Source organism: Apostichopus japonicus, chromosome 12 (genome assembly GCF_037975245.1).
Source record: "Apostichopus japonicus isolate 1M-3 chromosome 12, ASM3797524v1, whole genome shotgun sequence".
Classification (NCBI taxonomy): domain Eukaryota; kingdom Metazoa; phylum Echinodermata; class Holothuroidea; order Aspidochirotida; family Stichopodidae; genus Apostichopus; species Apostichopus japonicus.
In genome coordinates, this window is record NC_092572.1 from 7,333,891 (window position 1) to 7,356,159 (window position 22,269).

At 37.2% G+C, this 22,269-nt stretch overlaps 1 protein-coding gene across 1 annotated transcript; it reads left to right on the plus strand.

Annotated features, from left to right (window-relative positions):
* Positions 1–7,978: 7,978 nt before the first annotated feature.
* On the plus strand, positions 7,979–21,431 carry LOC139977516 (uncharacterized). The gene is made up of 8 exons (XM_071986867.1): positions 7,979–8,181; positions 8,509–8,565; positions 9,290–9,592; positions 14,876–15,193; positions 16,763–17,428; positions 18,395–18,727; positions 18,930–19,099; positions 19,578–21,431. The coding sequence occupies exons 1-7, from the start codon at positions 8,157–8,159 to the stop codon at positions 19,079–19,081; spliced, it is 1,854 nt and encodes a 617-aa protein (XP_071842968.1). The 5' UTR covers positions 7,979–8,156; the 3' UTR covers positions 19,082–19,099; positions 19,578–21,431.
* Positions 21,432–22,269: the final 838 nt, after the last annotated feature.

Consider the following 22,269-nt stretch of genomic DNA (forward strand, 5'->3'; position numbering starts at 1 on the left):
CTATTTTACAGTTTATACCTTTAAGGTCTGTGGCAAATAAAAAAATAGAATATAGTAAGGCACAGCTGGGGAATCAAAAGCATTTTTGACATTTCAATGACGGGGAAATTGCTGCTTGCTAAAAATTGGGTGTATAACAATTTCAAGAGTTAAAAACTAAAGCTATATTAAGCACATTCTTGGGGATCGATGGTTCCACCTGCTGGGGCTTCGAAATCTTGTTGCTTTGCCACCACTGGATTTTATTTTGGTGATACCCAATGATCACAGACAATGGTGACTATAGTATTAATATTGTAGGCAAGGAGAAGGGGAACATTCCTACAGGAAGCCTGACACGTACATGTATACTCCTAGTCCTACGCATACTAAGCTCTGCATACACACATTACTGTGCCAAAATCTAAATTTAAACGGTAACTTATATTTAGGCTCTTAAGTTTAAGTCTTTCTTTCTCAATTGTAAGTCACGTCTCCTCTTCACAGTGTTTTCATTGACACTCAGCCATTTGTCAATTTGCGAAACCCATCTTTACATATTCCTCCACTATTTCATCTATTTCAAATGAAATTTTGAACATTTAATTTTGTTATGATTGTATCTTATGCAGGATTGCAGGTGTGATTCCCGCTTTTAATTGGGTCAAAGTCTAGTCGTCGATAAGTTTGCATACTTCGGCACAAAGATTGAGCATAGCGCCATCGCTCCAAATTAGTAGTAGTAACTTCCGTTTTAGAGGTAGTGGTATTGACATCAGTAGTAGTACGTGACAATTTAGATATTGTACATTTCAAATTAGTAGTACATTTCGAATTAGTAGTAGTACGTGACATTTTAGATGTAGTACACTTGGAATTAGTAGTAGTACGCGACATTTTAGATGTAGTACACTTCTAATTAGTAGTAGAACACTTCGAATTAGTAGTAGTACGGGACATTTTAGATGTAGTACACTTCGAAGTAGTAGTAGTACACTTCAAGTTAGTGGTGGTACATGTCACCGGGTCCTTTTGGCGTTCCATAAAGATTCACTCTCCTTTTATTCTTCTCCAAGACTCCTCACCTTCGGTTACTCGCGGCATCTCTTCTCCTTCGTTCTTCTCAGCGTCTCCTCTACTTCGGAGCGTTACTTTTATACGACGGAGTCACTGGGTCGTTCCGTCACGTGATAAAATTCCCAATTCAGACTCTTGAGAAGACCCGGCAGAACCAGAAATGTTTACAAACCCCGGAACATGGTGCTAGCCTGTATCGGCTTGGTCCTTTCATCTCGGGTTCCGCGCGTACTGCGACCTACTTCCCAAGCCTTTGAACAAACCGACCCGTCTGCCGCCGTAACGTTCGATGAAAGCGGACCGACTGCTAAGTCGGTGAGAAATTCCGGCACAACCAGCAATGTTTACAAACCCGTTGGTTGTTAGCCTGTATCGGCTCGGTCCTTTCTTTTCGGGTCCCGCCCAAGCCACGAGTTGCTTCCCAATCCTTTGAACAAGCCCTCTCCGCTTACCGCAAAGATCGATGAGAGCGGACTAAGTCGCTCGTTCCCACCATAGAGATATATAAACCGAGAAGGCACAATTGAATCTAACTTCTTTTAGACGAACTCCACTTGAAGATCTATGACAAATCGAAGGCGCTGCAAATTACGTCATCAAAAAAAATAATAATAATGCCTGCATTACACACTCCGACTAATTAAGGTATGGATATGAACTTTTGGGGAAAGAGGCTGTAGCGACCAAAGCATTTTTAAGGGAAAGGGCTGCAATTTGGTCATTACAGCCGACCCCTATGTAGGCCGAATTTTAAACTTCAAATGTAGCACTCTGAGGCATCAATTTAGTACAAGTAGCTCTAAACGTAAGATTATACTAATAAAAAATAACTAACTCCAAAATTCCTCCGGCTGACTTAGGTAGTGACTTGAACCTTATGGGAGGGACAGATGTTTATGAAATATTTTATAAAGAATGATCGCTGCCGTGGGGTACTTGAAGTCAACGCATGGTTTGAAAATAAATTCAGGAGTCTAATGGTGCATTCTGAGGCATATTAAGATCACAAAAGTTGGTCTACGGAGGTAGACCTATAAACGCAAGGTTTTGCTAACACATACTTTGTGTGAGGTTGAAAGAGGGGGGGGGGGGATGCTCCAGTAGCAGTGGGCCAATTCTTCCCTGGCAGAATGCAAAAATCGACCGAACCATAATCCACTGACTAACGAATCGGAGGCATGGCCAACCCCCTTGCGCACGCCACTGGCGTGAGAGTCTCATGCAATACTGACGTTGAGAACATTCAAGAGAACAGCTCAATATGCTTCAGTGACACACATACATCATGCAGAACATGTTGAAATAAACACCAGCATATACGTAATGGGTGATTGATGCCATTTTGCAGAGGTAAAGCAAATGTTTTAATGGATAAGAATGGTAAAGTAGATTAAGCTGAAAATGTGGACACCAACGACTTCGACGTTCCTATGTAATTGGATTTAAGGACAGTCCATTGCATGGGTGTACAAATGTCGCTGTGCTAACTTAATACATGGAAAAGATAAAGTTGTTGATAAAACTTATTCATGACTATGTATATATGCACACTAAACAATAAAATCCTCGAGTAAACAGCAAGGGCAAGAAGGTCATAACTCATTAACCAATGAATCAGTTGTATGTCTAAAAACGTTTTGCCAGTACACAGTTGCTCTAGGCCAGGGTTTGCCTAACTTTATCTCCCCACGAACCCCTTGTGGATGTCAGAGTTTTCCACGAACCCCCAACTTTTTGAGACACGATCTGATCATTATTATACTATAATACGGATAAGAGTGCTTCGTAAAAGATCAAGTCTCATAGTGTAATATTGTAATGAAAGAAAAACAAGAGATGAACAGATATTTATTTGGAAACTTCTAGCTCTAATCACGAATTGTATCAAGCATCGATCAACCATCACACATAATGGACGGATGCTCCTGTTTTTTATAACATGCACGGTACGGTACTACTATGGCAAAATATGCGTATGGAACGCAAAAAGAGTTTGTCGATAGATACGACTTTTGTACATCACTAACTAACATGATATATCAGAATTTAGTTCAACAAAATGTACTCTAGTTTTGACTTTCATACCCGTCTCACGAAACCCCTGGGATGGCCTCACGCAGTAACGCACTCCCTGGGGGTTCATGCACCCCAGTTAGGGAACCCCTGCGCTAGGCCCAATCCATAGGCATTAATCCCGTGAGTAACGCACGCTAGACCGTTGATTAACCCCTTATTTCTTCATGAGCTATCAAGCATTGTGAGCACATCCACTTCTTTTTTCTCACAACATGATCCATGAACAATAGCAATTAATAAACACAGAATCCTAAGTGAAAATAAAAACCCCATTACATTTCCAATTGAAAAGAATGTACAAAATGTGAGTAAACTCAATAAGTGACCATATCAAAATGACGTCACTGTATTAAGACATGTATTCCAGGAAGTGCACGAAATATTGTCAACGAAGTTACTAAAGATGAACAAAACTGGAAATGAAACATTGGATCAGTTTCATTAATGAATACTGTTTTCTTGCTGTCAGTACCTAAATGGAAAGATTGCAGTAGAGCCTACATACAGTCGATTCCCATCTGTGTAGAAAATCAAAAGAAAATTATTTAGATACATTGATTGACGAGGTTGTGTGGAAAACGTTTGATCAAATCAATGTACTAGTAATGAACATGCAACGTGCTTTTCTGTTCCCGAAGAAAATGTTACAACACTGGAAACCCCCTACACGATAACACAAATTCACTGCAAAATATTCTGTTATATTTTGATAAGTTGAGACTTTTCACTTCTTAATGTTCAAACAATTGATATTGTTTATTATATATTTTTACTTTGTTTACATATAAAATGTCAATGCCTGTTTCGTAACGAATATTTCAAACACGAAAAAGTTGCCAATTTGAGTTTAATCTTAGTTGTCTGCATAACTGTGTAACTTTAAGATATAATTGTTTACGCAAATTCGAAATTGTACCTAACCGTTCCGTTTGGGCGGCAGTAGAAAAAAGGACTTATCAAAAGTCTTCGTCATGGATACGCTGAGGCATCGTGTTGTTGTAATCCCTTGCAAATCGGAAAAATATGTAATACTTTTTCATTTCTGAACTTTGGGATTGTTTGATGATATACCCCACTGTAGGCGTTTGCTTACATATTGCACATGTAGGCAACAAAGTAAACTACTACGTAAAGAAATAGAAATGCTCGCGGTTTGTTTGTAGTGAGACTTAGTAGTTACAACCAACTTGTAGCTACAACCATCGTGGCCATTCGGTGCTAGCGTAAAATTGGCTGTGCTTAAATGACAACTTTACATAAATTCTCCAAAATACTGCCAGACATCTTTATCTGAACCAAATTTATTAGCGACGGTCACGTTTTGTGTCGTAGGATATCATTGTGTCATACATCAACTAGATTTTCGGCTCCTTAGATTTCGTTTTTGTAAGAGGATTTTAGCCAAATATTTATATAGTTCCGCCCGAATGAATATTCTTGCAGCCAAATCAAAATAAATGGCTCTGACGATGATAACACTGCAGGGCGTATCCAGGATTTTCCAATAGGGGGGGGGGGGCGCCAGGCATGAATGATCGCCGTCCTGGGGGATGGGTCTAAGGGGGAGAGGTGTACAATTTTTGCTTTCAAAGAAGGGCTGAAATGCAAAATGGTGTCATATGCATGGGCGGCGATCCGTACTTCCAAGTGGGGGGAGGGGGGGGGGGATATGACCTTGTTGACTATCTAAGCGTAGCGCCACCATGAGTTGGCGCGAAGCGTACAAGAAAATTTTGGGATTAACAAACCCTCTAGATGGCCGGAAACGGCACTTCCCGAGGTTTCCAAGCGGCATATACCCAACTTTAAAATAGGGATGTCATGTCCGAAATATCTCATAATCAGGATCCAAAATACTTTTTTTTTTAAATTTCTGGTGTTATTTTGGGAAAATTGCCCCTGTCAATCTTGTTTCAGGCGCAACGTTAGAATGTTCGAGAGCTCTGTTATATTATTCGATGAAGAAAATGGCCTCATGCAGGCTATTATAGGCCTATACACATGCAATACACAATTACACATAGTTACATTCCTAGGTACCGATTGCTAGGGCATCCAGGTGAAACGTGTATTAAGCATTACCCTGGTTACATGAGATTCTCAGCTGTTCGAGGGAACATGTACGTGTGTAGGCCTACTATAGGGCCTATATGAATACTATGAGGGTGCATATATGTACTATATCAATACCGTGGGCGCAATAATACATTTTGTTGTTATAGGGCCAATGAAGCCTACAGTCAACTATTCTTGCTTTATAAAGACGCTTTATTTGAAAAGATCGCACTGCGTTTATGGTAGGCGAGAAATGAAGCTAAAAAAGAGCCGTACATTAACGAAGATGCATAAATGTAGGCATGAAAATATTCTTATCCCTGGCATTTGGTGGGGGGGGGGGATATGGTGCATTACGTCCCCTTCCACCCATTTTCATGGGGGGATATATCCCCCCATAATTGGTATGGCAGATCAGAGTGGGGCCATCTATCACAATTATCGGGGGACGTTTGGTAGGTCAAACTACACTACGCGCCACCATGGTTGACGCGTAGCGTAATGAAGAAAATTTGTTAAAATGCGTCCCAGATTACAGGAAATGGCACTTCCCGAGCTTGAAAACAAGACTCCTGCCATGCCAGAGTAGCCCGATTAATCTTCTGAAACACATTTCTGAAGTATGTTTCATTTTGGTTCTTTATTTTTTGCCCTTTTTTTTTGCGCCGTGAATATTGGTCCGGCTCCGACGCCCCTGCCATAATGTTGCAAAAAATGTCATCTATGGACAACCAATATAGAAAAACCTCATTCAACCCCTAACAGACCGGTCAAAATTACACGAGAAGAGGGAAGTATGATGAATGTTGGTAAGGAAATTTTCAAAATTTCAGACACAGTTAATTTATTGGTGTACAAATATTAAACCCTCTTATAACGGCTACTATAAAACTTGGTTGAAGGAAATGAAAAAAATAGCAGATATTTCCGAACACTACACACATAGGCGTAGGAGGCGGGGGGGGGGGGGGGGCTCCTACTGAAAGAAAAATAAATTGCAATGATGTAGCTAAAGGAAATGAAAATATATCTCCTCGATAATTAAAATAAACTCCTAAGCTTGGCCGACTAATTTCGCCATTACTAATGTAAAAGAGAATTTGACATAATTGGACCTCCATGCTTTTTCTCCATCTACATAAGACATTTCGTTGTTCACATTAGCATCCCGCGGTATACTGCGCAATTTCCACGGACCGTACGGTACACAATGGCATGCGATGTAATAACCGATGCTTGCTTATATTATATTGACATTAACATGTTGAACGCGCGAGGAGCGCGCGAAAAATTTAGGTTATATTTATCGGGCAAGTCGTTACAGCCCCCCCCCCCCCCCAATCAAATTGGGTTCCTATGACTACACACATCGACAGTTTTGAGGCTGTTCATCCTGGAACCGCCATTTTTATGCTCACTGATATGATGTGATATCTATTGTTTGCGTTACAATTTGAACAGGTGCGTAGCGAATAATTTGCCAAGGGAGGGGCGAAGCCTGTAGGCAAACTATCTAAGCTTCGCGCCACCACGAGTTGACGCTAAGCGTACAAGAACATTTTGGCCGAAAATGCCTCCCAGATAGCTGGAAATGACACTTCCCATGCCTTGTAAGTTGCATCTAAGCATTTTCTATTTTGAAATTACTAGCGATATCATCAAAAAAATATGCTCGGGGGGGGGGGGGGGTCGCCCCCTTCCCGAAATGCGAAAAAACTCGGTCGAGTTCGAGACCAGCCACAGTTGGTTTAATAGCACAATTGTTTAAGGTATCCATGCACACACGCGTTATGTTAAAGACCATATATAGTATTTATGTAGATACATTAGTGAGAGAGGAAAAATGGAAACGTCAAAATGGAGTTGTCGGTGTAAGGGGTAGGGTGAGGCGCACGCCCTTCCGAAGTCCTCGATCCATCACTAGCTACCCGGTCATGTGTATATAATAGGGATCAGCGATGTAATGATGTCACTGTCCCTCTTTCTCTTCCCGGTGTCTTGGCGTTTTTCTTTTGCTCCCTCCTTTTCTCTCCTTCTTCTTTTTCTTTTCCCTTCCTTCCTCTCCTCCTCCTCTTTTCCCCCTCTTTTTCCCTCTTTTCTTCTCCTTTTTTTTCTCTCCTCTTTTTCTTACCCGGAGGCGCGCGCCCCCATCGCCCCCCTGGATACGCACCTGATTATGCCTTAGCGTCACACACATATACCCACCTACACAAACTCACCCAGTTGAACACATCGGTTCTTGATGCTTTCAGCATATAAACCATCATCTACAAGCAGAAATTGAAAGATCAAGAAATACATAACACTTTAGTGTAAATATTTAAACTTGAGTTCGCTGAGGTAAACTTTAATATATGATAAAGTAGACTAGTCTGTTTACCTTGCAAATATACGCCTGCTTTGATCAATCAATAATTGAGTATTATGGTTAAGGTTCATATATATGACATATGAATTTTAGTTGTTGTGATCATCCATCACGACCACTTTATAGCCCTTATATCAATGTCCCAATCCATTTACGACAGGCATATTTCATTAAGTACTTTGAAGTATTTTTTCCTACTCCATCATTTATTACACCCTTTAACCATAGATTAACTAACAGACAGTTATAGTTGTTTAGTTTCTCTTTATAAATTTCAATTTACACAACGAGCTAGTAAAATAAGAACTTGTACTTTAGAGCATTGCAAATTTAGGGGAAAAACACTTGGTAAATGGCGACAAAGTTCAAACCGTTTAGCTTTGAATAACCTTTGTATGTTTGTGATATATTTTTTCAAAGATATTTGACTTATGGTTATTACTTTTTTAATAGCTTGGTTATAACCGTATAGATATGTCGGAGATTAGTAACTGGAACTTACATGGCTGTAACATCAACAGCATAACTCTCATGATCGGTGTTCTATATCAATTCCAAGACATAATCATTTTACTTTTTACTTTAGGATAAAACTTTTATCATGGAATATGCGATCAGTTACCACAGTAAGTGTTTCTCTCAAATTATCAATAGAATGTTTTATTTGTTACTTTTTCATATTATAAGTTTAAAAGAACATGGCGAATACTTTTGTCAAGAATTGATCAAGTCAGATAAAAAACTAAGATCATGTATGAACGTTTCGTTCAAATTAGTTATATATATATAATGGTAACGCAACAGATCATGAAAGCTTCAAGTTGGTATTGCTTAGCCTATCATGGAATAAATATTATCATGTTTAACATCGTTTCACCTCTTATTAAGTGCTCTGACATGTCTCACATAACTTGAAACCATTGATTTAAATGTACTTCCTCCATTTTCCACAGTAATGACGTGGGTCATATTCGTTGGCATTGTTGTGACCACGCCTGAACTAAAAACAGGTTCGTTTACTTTTTGTATAAGTTTTTTAAACGAACCTAACCATTCCTCCAAACATTATACTACAATCGTCGCTTTCAAATAAATGTCCGACGTCCAACTTCTTGACACAAAGGATTTCAATTTCTAATGGTTCCTGTACAAAACTTTACAGGCTGACTTGGATATTGTAAACATATTTTAGCAAACAGTAATAATAACATTATCGACTTTTTCACATCAAATTTGAATATTACTCTAGACAATCCTTCAAAGTTGTAGTGCACTCAAACATTATCATCAAACAAGAACAATGATGTGAAAATAGATTTGATCTGTATTTTCTGTATAACGATGATATCCTTCTGCATTGGCCTGGATGCACTGAAATGATAGCAGATAAACATGTTTCTTTATTTGAAAAATGGTGTCCTTTCAATTTATATTGTGGTACATATATGCAGGCAGGGTAAATGTAAAAACTACTTTAGATAAGTTCCAAATGCCTGGAAAGTCATTAATTACGATCATGATGTTATATAAAATGTAAGTGGAAAAATAACCGATTCGTAAAATGTTGCAATTTGTCTGATGATATGTGAAAAAATGCCGCAACATATAATATCTATATTATTTACTTAAGGTAATATGCAAAGTACAAATAACGCCATACTGTAAGTCCAAAAACCAATGTCGACCTACTCATTCGTTATTGGTTATAAACATTATATTAAACGTATCTTTCAGAGTTCCATTGCCCAGATAATCTTCCTCTAACACTTGGAAGAACAAATTTCATCGACTGTAAAATACCGACACATTACCAATCTATCTTTTGGTATTCACCGGACGAGGGCCTAATGACGAGTTTTTCAAACGGCGAGAAAGGAGGAAACGGCTACAAATCCGGACATTTCGATATTCTTGCCGATGGAACGCTTGTGATTTACAATACCGGCATTGATGATCTCGGAACATATTATGTGGGCGTCACTTATAGTGATCATGTCGTTCAATATGCCAGCGTTTTAAAGACACATAATGGAACATGTAAGTAAATTTGTTCATGATTAAAAATGTTAATGAGTAAAACTGTTTATGAAGTAAGCAGCGATGCGGGGATTGTCGCAACTCAAGTAGACGGGTAAAGATGAGCCAAGGGTCTCGACTGGATATCTTTCTACAGAATTATTTTCCCAAACAAATTAACGATAACCATTTAAATGCACATTTAGGATACAAAATACAAAGCTTAATAATTCTCAATAATAGTTCTCAATAATTGGCTTCAGTGAGACGTGGTTAAGTGACCAAATATCACCTTTGTTACAAATAGATCAATATACTTTTATAGAAAGTCACAGGGATAGCAAGAGAGGTGGTGGTGTTGGTCTTTTTATATCGAATAATTATACGTTTGTAAAAACGACTGACATATCTTTTTTCAAGAAGGCGATAGAAAGCATTTTCATAGAAATAGCAATGAATAAGAATAATATAATCGTTGGAGTAGTCTATAGACCTCCACAGGGTTTGACATCTACATTCAATGAATATATAAATATTATACTCAATTTAATATCTAGTGAGAACAAACATGGTTATATCATGGGGGATTTTAATATTGATTTACTAAATAATGGAACTTCTGACTTCATAAACACTGTGTTTTCAAACAATTTTTTCCCTACAATTTCCAAGCCTACTCGAGTAAGTGGAACCGTGGCCTCACTTATTGACAATATATTCACCAACAATATTACTGATATCACGCCTGGCATACTACTAACGAATATAAGTGACCACTTCCCCGTTTTCATTCAAACTTCAGTAGAACAGAGTAAATCTGATTCTGGCTACTACGCTAGGAACTATTCCGTCAAGAATACTACGTATTTTAATAATTTAATACATAATACCGACTGGAATTTCATATGTTTTATTGAGGACGTGAACGTAGCTTATTACAATTTCATTACAGTTTTTCAAAATATTTATGATGAATGCTTTCCATATATTTATATCAGTAACTCAAAGCGTCGTAAAAAGCGTCATCCTTGGATAACGACTGGTATTTTACAATCAATCAAACGTAAAAATAAACTCTATCGTAAGATGTTGAAAAACCCCAATATGGACAATTCCGACAAGTTTCGTACTTACCGTAATAAATTGACCCACATTATTCGTATTTCGAAAACTCGGTATTATTCTGATAAGTTCAATAGTTGCAGTGGCAATTCTAAACATACTTGGGCAATAATCAATGATGTATTACATAATAGAAAAAGTAAGTCGTCTATTCCCGACACGATGAAAGTCAGCAACGGTAAAACCAATGATCCTAAGCAGATTACAAACGCATTCAATGATTTCTTTATAAATGTTGGGCCCAACTTAGCGTCAGATATTCATAGTGACACTAATCCAAATCATTACCTGAGAAATTCAAATCCTTCAACCCTTTATATGTCTCCTGCAAATGAGAGTGAAGTATTTAAAGTTGCACTTGCTTGTTTGAAACCAGATAAATCTGCCGGCTTCGATGGCATAAAGCCTTCAATACTAAGAAAGGTGTTACATTACGTTGTTCACCCTCTGACTCACATTATAAATTTATCCTTAGCAACTGGTACTGTCCCAGATCATATAAAAATTGCGAAAGTTATCCCTGTTTACAAAGAAGGGGATCATGATGTTATAGGTAATTATCGCCCAGTTTCTGTACTAACAGGCTTCTCTAAAATCTTTGAAAGAATAGTTCATAATCGTATTTATAATTTTATCAGTAAACATGATATTATGTTCAAAAGTCAATATGGGTATCGGCCAGGACACTCAACCGAACTTGCTTTGACTGAGGCCCTGGAGGTATTGTATGATGCCATAGATAATAAAAGGATTTCCGTCGGTGTATTCTTGGACTTGTCCAAAGCGTTTGATACAATTGATCACCGTATTTTGTTTATGAAATTGTCACATTATGGCATAAGAGGCACAGGACTAGACTGAATTAGAAGCTATTTATCAAACAGAAAACAATTTACAAATTGTCTTCATACGGATTCTGATTGCATGAATGTTGTTTGTGGGGTTCCACAAGGATCTATATTGGGGCCCTTGCTTTTTATAATATATGTAAATGATATTTGTCATGTGTCAGATAATTGTACTATCATATCATTCGCTGATGATACTAATATTTTTTTCTCTGGCTTGGATCCTGTGGAAATGAGGGCTAGAGTTTGTCATGTGCTTGATGAATTTCATGCTTGGTTTTCAGCTAACAAACTTTCTTTAAATGTAGGTAAGACAAAATATGTTGTTTTCAATGAAGGTAGGAATAGGAATATTCTGTCTGACATACAGATGCATGGTAGTAGTCTAAAAAAAGTGTGTTCTACCACTTTTCTAGGGGTAACTATTGATTCTGGTCTGACATGGCGTCATCACATAAATACAATATCAACAAATATTTCTCGTGGCGTTGGGATTCTTTCCAAATTGAAGCACTACTTACCAAAACATATTCTTCGTTCTTTATATTTTACTTTAATTTATCCTCACCTTACTTATTGCATTACAGTTTGGTCTGGCACGGCTGCTTATAACATTAAGAAACTTTTTGTACTTCAAAAAAGGGCTATTCGACATATATCTTCTGCCGACTATAACGATCATACTAGTAAATTATTTGCCTCACTTAAGCTACTGAAATTACCGGACCTTGTGAAAGTTCATCTTGCTACATTCGCTTATCGATCTACTAATAGGTATAATCCGCCCACATGTAAAAATTTATTCACTGTTAATAGGGAAATCCATGATTATAATACAAGACAGGCTGGTCACATACATAGACTTTTTCCCCATAGTAACCTGGGTAAACAGAGTATACGTTATCGGGCAAACACTTGCTGGAATTATCTACTTAATCATCATGATCATATACAAATGATTCTCAGTCACCACGTTCCTTTAAAAGTCAATTAAGCGAGGTTTACATAAGTGATTATTGATCCATAATACTTTTTAGAAATCTTTGTTTGTTTATATCGTTAACACTGATAACTTAATTATTTTCCTTCTTTACGGAGTGGCTCTACTCGATAAGCCTTTCAGGTTTTTAGATCACTTCCTTTCTCTTTATACTCAATTTCATATCTGTAAACGTTTGTATGACATACAATGTACCGTATATTGAGAAAAAACAAATAAATGAAATGAAAATGAAATGAAAAAACGTACCTCATTGGGCTCATTACACACTATTAAGATCGAGTTATTGTTGGGATAAGTCTGAATACACGCAACGTACATACGCCCGTGGCGCGTGGCTTTTACGTTGAAAGTGCAGTTTTTCCTTTTCGGGTTAGAACTGTGGAGTGCCCGAACGAGATCTCTGCTCAGCAGTACAAGCTTATGGGCTGAGCCTAACAATGCTACAGCCTACATTCCCGAGTTGACCCCAACAATTCTACCATTCAGCCTTGGTTGGTTGCACAGAGGATGGGACGATTCTTAACCAGAATGCAAAACGCATTGAAGTTTCGATGACTTCATTGCAATAGACTTCTGCCAGAAATAGCTAATACAATATAAATGGTCCGATGTAAAATTACTCTATGGCATGGTAACCACACAGGCCAGTCTATTTTAGGTGGCTATACACACCTCCACCAAAAACAGTAGGGTTCTTGCACTCAATGTGATGCATCTACTCACCAAGTATGAGAAGAATCCACGATTCCCATGGTTTTTTATCATGTAAAAGGGTTTATCTCCTGCCTCCTGGTGACCTCACAAGCAACAGGATTGTTATACTCATATTGCAACTCCATATACCATGTATGAAAAGTATCCATGATAATATTTACCATGAGAAAACATGTTGTAAAGGTTTTCATTCCTCGACACTGAACTATTTCTAAACGTACTCGCTGTTTGTCGACAGTGACTTAAACTCTACTCGCCAAAACGCAAAATTCACTGCAGGCCACTATGACTGATGTTCACGTCTCCATAGTGCAGATCTACAACGTCAATACTTTTTACGCAGATACACAGATACACAGTGCCACGTAATCGCATATTGAAAACTATGTTTCTGTGCAGTATGAAATTTAAATTTGTTTCCACCAAAAATAAGTGATGAACAAAGTAAGACATGTCGCAGAATCATAAATAAGCAGCAGTAGGCCTAATGTAGGGTCTGAAAAAACACAAATAAAGCAACTGTAAAAACATACCTACGAAGAGAGCTTGGCTCCTGTTACGTTAGGGCTGCTATAGTACTATAGGCATACACTATACAGTAGCTAGGTGTGCGCGAGTCCTAAACCCATACAGTACCTCACTGTGACTTTCAACCGCTACTCAATTATCGCGGTTTGTACATTTTTCCAATTATTTATCTTGTCTTTCAGTTGCAGACTAAGTGTGCAAAAATTATCTATTATTCCATTACACAGCCTAAATCAAAGCGATCTTTTACGCAATGAAAATCGCAAATGAGAGATCAGCTATCTTCCACTCGAACTGGATTTGAATAATGAGCTTTGAAAAACACATGGCAGCAATAAAAGCAAATCTCTACACATTAATAAGGTTTTGTAATTTTTGATGCGAATTGTGAAAGATGGCATGTCCAAACCTGTCGAACAATCATACAATGGGGCTCGGAACCTCTTCAAAAACTGCTCATGCTCAGGCCCAGTTAACGTTTATTTGAACGGTTCATCTACCGACTAGGGATAGACGAGTTCTACTCAAAAGAATGTTAGTTACAGGCAACGTTGCTAGCCTAACTTTTGTAGCGTTTACGGACTTTTCAGAACACACACAACTCAGCATCTGTTTATTGCGCAATTTGACCTGGTAGGTCAAAAATAAGTTTTAAAATGTTATCTTTAGAAATTTGTTCATTTGTTCTTATTTAATTGTCATTTCCCTCCATTTTTGAGTGTTTGAATTGATTAAACTACCAACATTTAAGACCAAACGATACTGCTTCATTCGTATTTTTTCAATTTTAATGTTCGTCAGAAGAAAATGCTGTTTTACATGAGGTGACTATTACGTCATTCAGGAAAAAAGATCAAGGGAGGCATAAGGAGGATTAAATACAGATCAGCAAAAATTAGCGAAAAAATGCTGTTTCCTAGCACTTGTGAGGGTCATTTATGAATGGAGATAAAAACGAGGGTACCCGGTCTTAAATTTGATTTGAGACCTCTGATGACGTCATCATCGGTCTCAAATCAAATTTAAGACCGGTTCCCCTCGTATTTATTCCCTAAATAAAACTTTTACATACATCGTTTGACTTTACAGATGAATCGGATGATTTCGATTGTCTTAGCCCGCAGTTTCTTCGCATTGGCAGGGCAGGTTTCATCCATTGCAATATACCGCCAGGCTTTCTGTCAATCTTTTGGTCACATTCATTGGATGACATCCAGTCGTCAACTGCTTTTATTGACAATGGCGAGAAAGGAGGGAACGCCTACAACTCAGGACATTTTGATATTCTTGAGAACGGGGCATTGGTTATTAACAATGTCGCAGTCGATGATGAAGGACTATACCAGGTTGATGTTATTGACCGTACCGCATCTGTTAGGAGGGCTCAGATCATCATACATGCAACAGGTGAGCTGAACTAGTGTGTAAATGGCTTGAAATGAGTAACTAGAGTTATATAACATGAGCTATACTGCAAATGCGCAATTGGATCTTTCATTAAGAATTTTTTTTGAACAGAGATGTGTACGACTAAAGAGGACCATGTTTCTATTTATAATAATAAATATTACTAATATTACTATTACTAAAAAATCAAAATACATTCGAATAAAAAGTCAAAGTGATAAATACGATGAAAACATTAAAAAAAAGACTAAACTTTGCAGAAGCTAATTTGCTTGTTCGGTTTTGCTCGTTCGGTTTTTTGTTGACAGGGAGATTTATAAACAAGAAAAAAAAACTTTGACGGTAAAAATCTGACATTAAAGAAATTAGTCATGTAATACTAATGATAATGATAATGTGCGACGTAAGCTCTTATGAATATAATATCTGGACAGGTTTGCATTCACAAAGTGATGTTCAGTGTATTAATGAGGAAGCCCAAAAGACAAAATCTTACTTTTCATTGATTACGGTAAGCTGCGGTAAGCTGTGGTAATGTTTGAGGGGAGGATGGTGTACCCAGAAATTTTCGACAGTCGATATATTATATAATGCAAAATTGTGCAACTTTAAGATGAATTTTTGCTTTTTTTTCTCACATATATAAAACATAATTTTCATATTTGAGATGTGGAAATGAAAATATCCAACCTCTGAAGAAATTAGTCATAATTCAACACAAACCTTATCCTCGATCTTCACTCAATGTTTAAATTAGAGACTAATGTGTCTTTTATGGCAATATAAGTGATCAAATTTATTGTTTGAAATCAATATCTTGCAGTACTTTGGCAGATTAAACGTTAATACCGATACGGATACTAAATCATCTTTAAATCAACAGAAAGTTGTCATCGTTTCTATGAATAGGGCTTCTGAAGCAACGAAAGCATTAACTCTACCGAGCTACACTCGTAACGACAAGCCCATGTTCATTACTGTATTTACGCTTTGTTGGCTATCTAACGATCAAAATGTTTAGCGTCTAACAATAACATGGAGTTGATGATTAGATGGGCCATCCTCTCAGTAAAATATTGAAGGATACATCCTGTTTCCTGATCTTGTAACCTTGTTTCAAAATTTAAAATGCATTTCGAATGAACACTTTCTTAATTAACCATCATTTTTCGTATGGAGGAGAAAATGTACTTTCTGGCACATTGATATCTATAACATCGAGGGGGGGGGGGTGAGGGTGTTAAGGGGGCGAGGGTGAATACATTGGCCATCCCTTCTAGACAAATTTTTGAGGATACATCTCCCATCGCAACGGGATCCACTCCCAAGGTCTGTCGTGTATATTTCAAAACATGATATACGGTTAGCAACTAGTTTGAATCAGAGTACAAACTGCTGTATTAATTTCATATTCGTAAATATTTTCGATGCGCTACATCTGGTAAGAAAATAAAGATAGTAATCACAAAAACGATCAATGTTATACAATGTTCAACGCATTTTATACCAAACAATTCCTTCTTCCTACATTTACTTGCAATCAAATTCAAACATTTTTTTTCATTACAGCTACGCCTGATCAAAAGCATCCATTTATTAGTCTTTGTAGAAAACGTCACCAGTGTTTGAAGACTTCACACAACAGAGTAAACTTAACATGTAGTTTCCACAAATCAAGACCAGCTGTTGATTTAAGATGGTTTACTTGGGATTCAAACGGAAGCATTGAGCTCAATACCACACAAGTTGTATCAGTTGAAAATAATCAGTTGTATAGTACAAGAACGGATTTTCTGATTTCTGAGTCATCCAACCTCTTTGATATGTATTCATGCCGGGCTTCTGGCCCTCCCCTGTCACCGGCAAATGTTGAGTCATTCATTTTAATTCATAACACTCAAATGACAAGTAAGTTTCAAGGCGTTCATATAGAACAAGTAACATTGTTATTGTATGGGAGCGCCAGTCTGTCTTGTCACAAAACGGACAATGTGATATCTGAAATTGTTCTTTGGAAAGCAGGGAAGTCATTCTCTACGCTTAATGAAATTGCCCATTCCTATTACATCGAAAATCATCGACAACGCTATTCAAAGGCCGAATTAATGTTTGATGATCACACTGGCGATATTAAAGTTCGAGATGTAACGCAGAGAGACCACGGAACTATCTATATGTGCTTCTCAAGCGTCAATGGAAGAGAAGCTGCAACTGCATACTCTATCTTTGTAATAGGTGAGATGTTTTTTCAATGTTTTTAGGTAGGAATATTCTATACTAACATCGTTATGACTGAATTGAGAATAGAGAAGTTATCTTCAAAGCACCACTATTAGTTTCAGACAATTATGTAACGTATTTGGTATACATGAGAGCAATGGCTTAGCCAGGGGTGCGGTGGGGGGGGGGGGTGCTTGCATGGGTGGACAAAAACTTTCGAAAAGAAACTAGATAACCATAGTTTATTATACAAATAGGTTAATTGTCTTTACAGCACATTGTCAGTGGCGTATCTAAACATGGGAGGTGGGTGGGAGAGGTTGTAACCAGGTGCACCCGAGTGGTCTTTGTCTTGGTAAAAACTTACAACTTGCGGAACATAGAATATAAATAGATGCTTTATCCCTAATATGATTTCAATATGATTTATACAATGTTTTCAGAGACAGACATACCTTCAAAATAACGTACCTTACAGAAGCGGAACAATGGTGTTGTTGGGATTATACATCCCATTTTCAACCTCAAACAAAACTTCCAAAGGACGTCTAAACACAACATATATACATTTATTTAAAGTCTTAATATGCCTCATATGCACCACTTGACGTCTTAAAGTTGAACTTCTGGGGAGGGCCCCAATGCAGTCTGCTTTATAGATACCGAACTACCATGGTTCCATGAAAGGTCATATCATAACACGCATTAACTCAAGTTAAATGCTCTGAATCTTAAAATGATGAAAACAAATCATCCGTTTTGATTACAGTGTTACATCATTATATCAAGTACTGTGAATAAATTTGGATTGACAGACCCAAAGAAACCACCATTGGTTTGTGTCAAATCATACACATAGAACAATTTCGTTACAGAATGATATTGCAACATTCTTCCATAGAATAAAATTACAACGTGTTTGAATTACATTGTATAACATACGTTTATTCGGTCTCAATTCATTTTTATGGTTTCTTGTAGTTCCGCCATCTCCACCATATATCAGAATTGTCGGTTGCAGTGATACAGTGTCCAGCTGTCAAAAACGTGGGCGTGAAGGCAAAATCGTCTGCAAGGTTTCAAATGTGTTTCCAAATGTTACTTTGCAACCGAGTACATCAACACCACCGGATCGTGTAAAGTTTACAAACATCATACAAAAAGAAGACAAAAACGGCGACAACTATGATATTACCCTTGTGTTCAATTATACCGTTGGCAGTACTTTTTGTAATGTTGACGTGCCCATAACGTGTATAGCTGTCGGAGAACCTGCTTTGACGTTTCCGTCCCAAAGAGATGTATTTGTAAAAGGTTAGTTTCTGATGATGATTTCCAGTCATGAATCTTTTATTAATATACAAACAGAATGCTGTTTTTTGACATCATCCAGGTTAGGTTAACCCATCGCCGAGTATCTGTTGTTGTTGTAATGTTTTCATAAAAGAACTGTGGTATTTTACTATAAAAGAAGAACATTAGACTACAATTCTTCCCATGCTCTTATTTTACGCAGAAAACTGTGTAACAAGTGCCATCTGGTCCGAAGTGGCGATAACGGAAAGATCTGATGTCCAACCGTCTACTATGTCGTCGCTAAAGATAACGGCCAAGTTGACTATGAATATTACGTGTTTGGTGACCGTGCTCTTCATAACTTATGTATAATGTTATAACATTTAAATGGTTAGTTTTTCATACAAGTATACGCTGTGGGGCGGATAGTCTCTTATCAGTGTGGTCATAAAAATGTATCATAATTTCTCAAGTTTATTAATGTTTTAGTTGAATTACTAACGTTTTGTGTGATACCTGTCAAATTAAAACAAATGAACATGAAAACAATGTCTGTCAGTCTGTTAACAATTAATCAAAATGTCTGCTTATGAGTATAGAAAAGATTTGTAGTAGAGAAAACAGTATGAATATTTTGCATTTATTCTTTACCTTTGTCAAGTTGCACAGTTATATACCGTATCGTGTCAATCGTTAACAATGAAGTTTTTTATTTCCTTTAATATGCACATAAGCAGGAAAAGTGTTTATATAGTTATTGTTTATGAGAGTGTTCTACGCACTAGGATGGCATAATTTCGTAACAGAGAATTTTCATCTTTCCCACTCTTATACTGACTTTTCATTGTTTTGAACTTCTTTTTGGTAGACCATTTCCAACAACGGTTTCGTTGAATGAAATATCTAAAACTGAAATACAGAAGACCTCGGAACAAGACAAATAGAGAAAATGCGGCGGAGCGACGTACCCAGTGCTATTAACAGATGATGTGCTGATTCAAAGCTGTTTTTACCTTTCCCACCCTCTCTCTTGACAACACTCATTCGATTTTGACACTGGCTGTTTCTGGCTTTGGTTTCCGCTATGGTTATGATGCTCTAGTTATTGCTACAGCTATCGTAGCTATTGCTATAGCTGTGACTACAGACTAAAGGAAAACAAATATGTCTCCAAGGAAGGCTAGAAGAGGACCAACCAAGCTCTTCTCCAGGAACGCAAGAAACACATAAAGGTGACATCTGCATGGTCCCATGACGGAAAAATTCTAGAACGCGTGACTGTTAATGGTACTGACCACTCGAAGCGTATATAAATAGGCAACTTAATGATATTTCCAACGGTGATCGTAATGAAAACTCTTGTGATGGTAAATTCTTTAAAGAATACCATGATAAAGTTGATCATGAACATTATGTATATAGCACTGTTTTCAGTAAATGAAACATTGAGACCTAATTATATGGTTAGAAGCGAAAATGGTTAGAGGCAACAATTTTCAAATTTCTATTTCTATTTCTATTCTTAAGTTTTTCTTTCTTTTTTTCTTTTTGGGGAGTCTCCTACTTTGTTAAGCCTTGCAGGCTTTATAGGAGACTTCCCGTCACACTGTAAATTGTGATGAAACAAATAAATATACAAATACAAATACAAATTTCAATTGTTCACCTTAATATAAGAAGCCTTTCTAAGAATTGCCAAAGTTTTGTTGCTTACCTGGATTCTATTACACGTTAGTTTGATGTAATACTGCTATCTGAATTAGGAAAAAGTGATGTAAGCTATTTCAGTAAGATACTGACAGGTTATGACCTTGAATTTGAACGATCTTCTTCTTCATTTATAATAATATATGTGATTTCAACTAGCTGGAAAGTGGTAATTTTAATTTTTTTTACCATAATAGTCGTAGCCTTAGTAAAAACTTTGAAACCATCGTTGATTATCTCTCTTCGCTCAACCATGGTTTCACTCTTATAGGGTTGACTGAAAATTGGTTCAAATACAATATATCTCCCCTCATCAAATTGATGCTAATAATTTAGTCGAGATTCATCGGCCAAGTAAAAAAGGAGGTGGAGGAGTTTATTTATTTATTAGTGATCATTTCATGTTTGATCGTTGAGAGGATATTTCTGTATATAAAGACGATATACGGTTGTGTACCGCCCTTCCAATGGCATCTCGTTGCTACTTAATAATTACCTTTATAATGCTCTAAGTAAGGTTTCGTCGGAAGTGAAGTATTGTTTCATAATGGGTGACTTTAATATTGATCTCTGTAAACCAAAATCTGTATATTTTCTTAATAGAGTATCTTCATGTGGTTTTGATCCAACCATAAATATGCCAACCAGAATTACAAACACTAGCATGTATTTAATTGAGAATATTTTTACTTATGTAGACAGTATTGATAGGAATGTTATGGTTGAATCTGCTGGTATACAGATCATCTACCAATATATGCATTTCATTAACTGTACTTTCTATACTATATATTGTCACTTTATTACAACGTAATTTCCATTTTGCGTTCATAGCGCTTTTAAAATTTAAAATTTTTCACATTTTATATATATATTTTAAATTTTTAGAATTTGTTTCTTTCATTTTCGTTTTTCCATTTGCAGTTTTTACACAATTTATTGTCAGATTTTATATAACAAATTTCTACCCTTTTTATACCTTACATTATCCATATATATATATTTGTATATCATGTTTGTATGTATTTTACAGAGAGGTTATCGCCCCCTCACAGGACGTGGTAATGACGTAAATACTGTAGTATTTTAATATGTAAAAAGACTAAGATTCCAGACTTCAGAGAGTGTAGTTCAGCCTGATACACGCCAGCAATACACTCCAAAGCTTATATTCTACAATCATATCTATGTCTGGAGATTCTCTTTATCTGTTGTTCATTGTACCTATTTAATAACGGAGCCCAAACCAGTTGAGCCGGAGCACCCCACGTAACACTAACTATCTTGGTGCTTACATCAAGGAGGACACAGTTATAAGCGATCCAAAAAAAATTGTCCAAGGACGGCGGAACCGGGGGGCACAGGGGGCACGTGCCCCCACTTTTCCTCAGGTTAAAAATGAGCCCTTTTTTTACATAAAAATTGAGGTGTCCAAAGTTAGCAAGAGGCCAGGGAACCAGAAAGAACACTCGGGAAGGGCCGTTTTCGGCCATCTGAGGGGTTTGTAAAACCAAAAATGTTCTTGTACGCTCCGCGCCAACCGATGGTGGCGCTCCGCTGACATAGTCGTGCATACAACTTTGCAAATCCTGGCTACGCCCCTGACTTTTAGTGAATTTCGGTGGGTCAAACTCAAAGCTATTTCGAATGGAAAAAAATGTTAAGGTATTAACAAGAAAACTCTAATTCGGAAGATTCCTACATTAGCAACTAGCATGATTTCACCTCATTTTGTCTCAAAAGAAAACTTGTTTTTTGTTTCCCAATTTGCACTTTGCACATTGGATATTGCAGTGCTAGTATGCATATTTTCCTTGAAGGTGGGGGCGTTGTGGAGTGATGTGTATACGCAA

Excerpts from the sequence above, each read along its gene's own strand:
- LOC139977516 (XM_071986867.1), top strand. The coding sequence starts at position 8,157 with ATGGAATATGCGATCAGTTACCACA. Across the intron at positions 8,566-9,289 it reads CACGCCTGAACTAAAAACAG|AGTTCCATTGCCCAGATAAT; the intron begins GTTCGTTTACTT and ends CGTATCTTTCAG. Across the intron at positions 15,194-16,762 it reads GATCATCATACATGCAACAG|CTACGCCTGATCAAAAGCAT; the intron begins GTGAGCTGAACT and ends TTTTCATTACAG.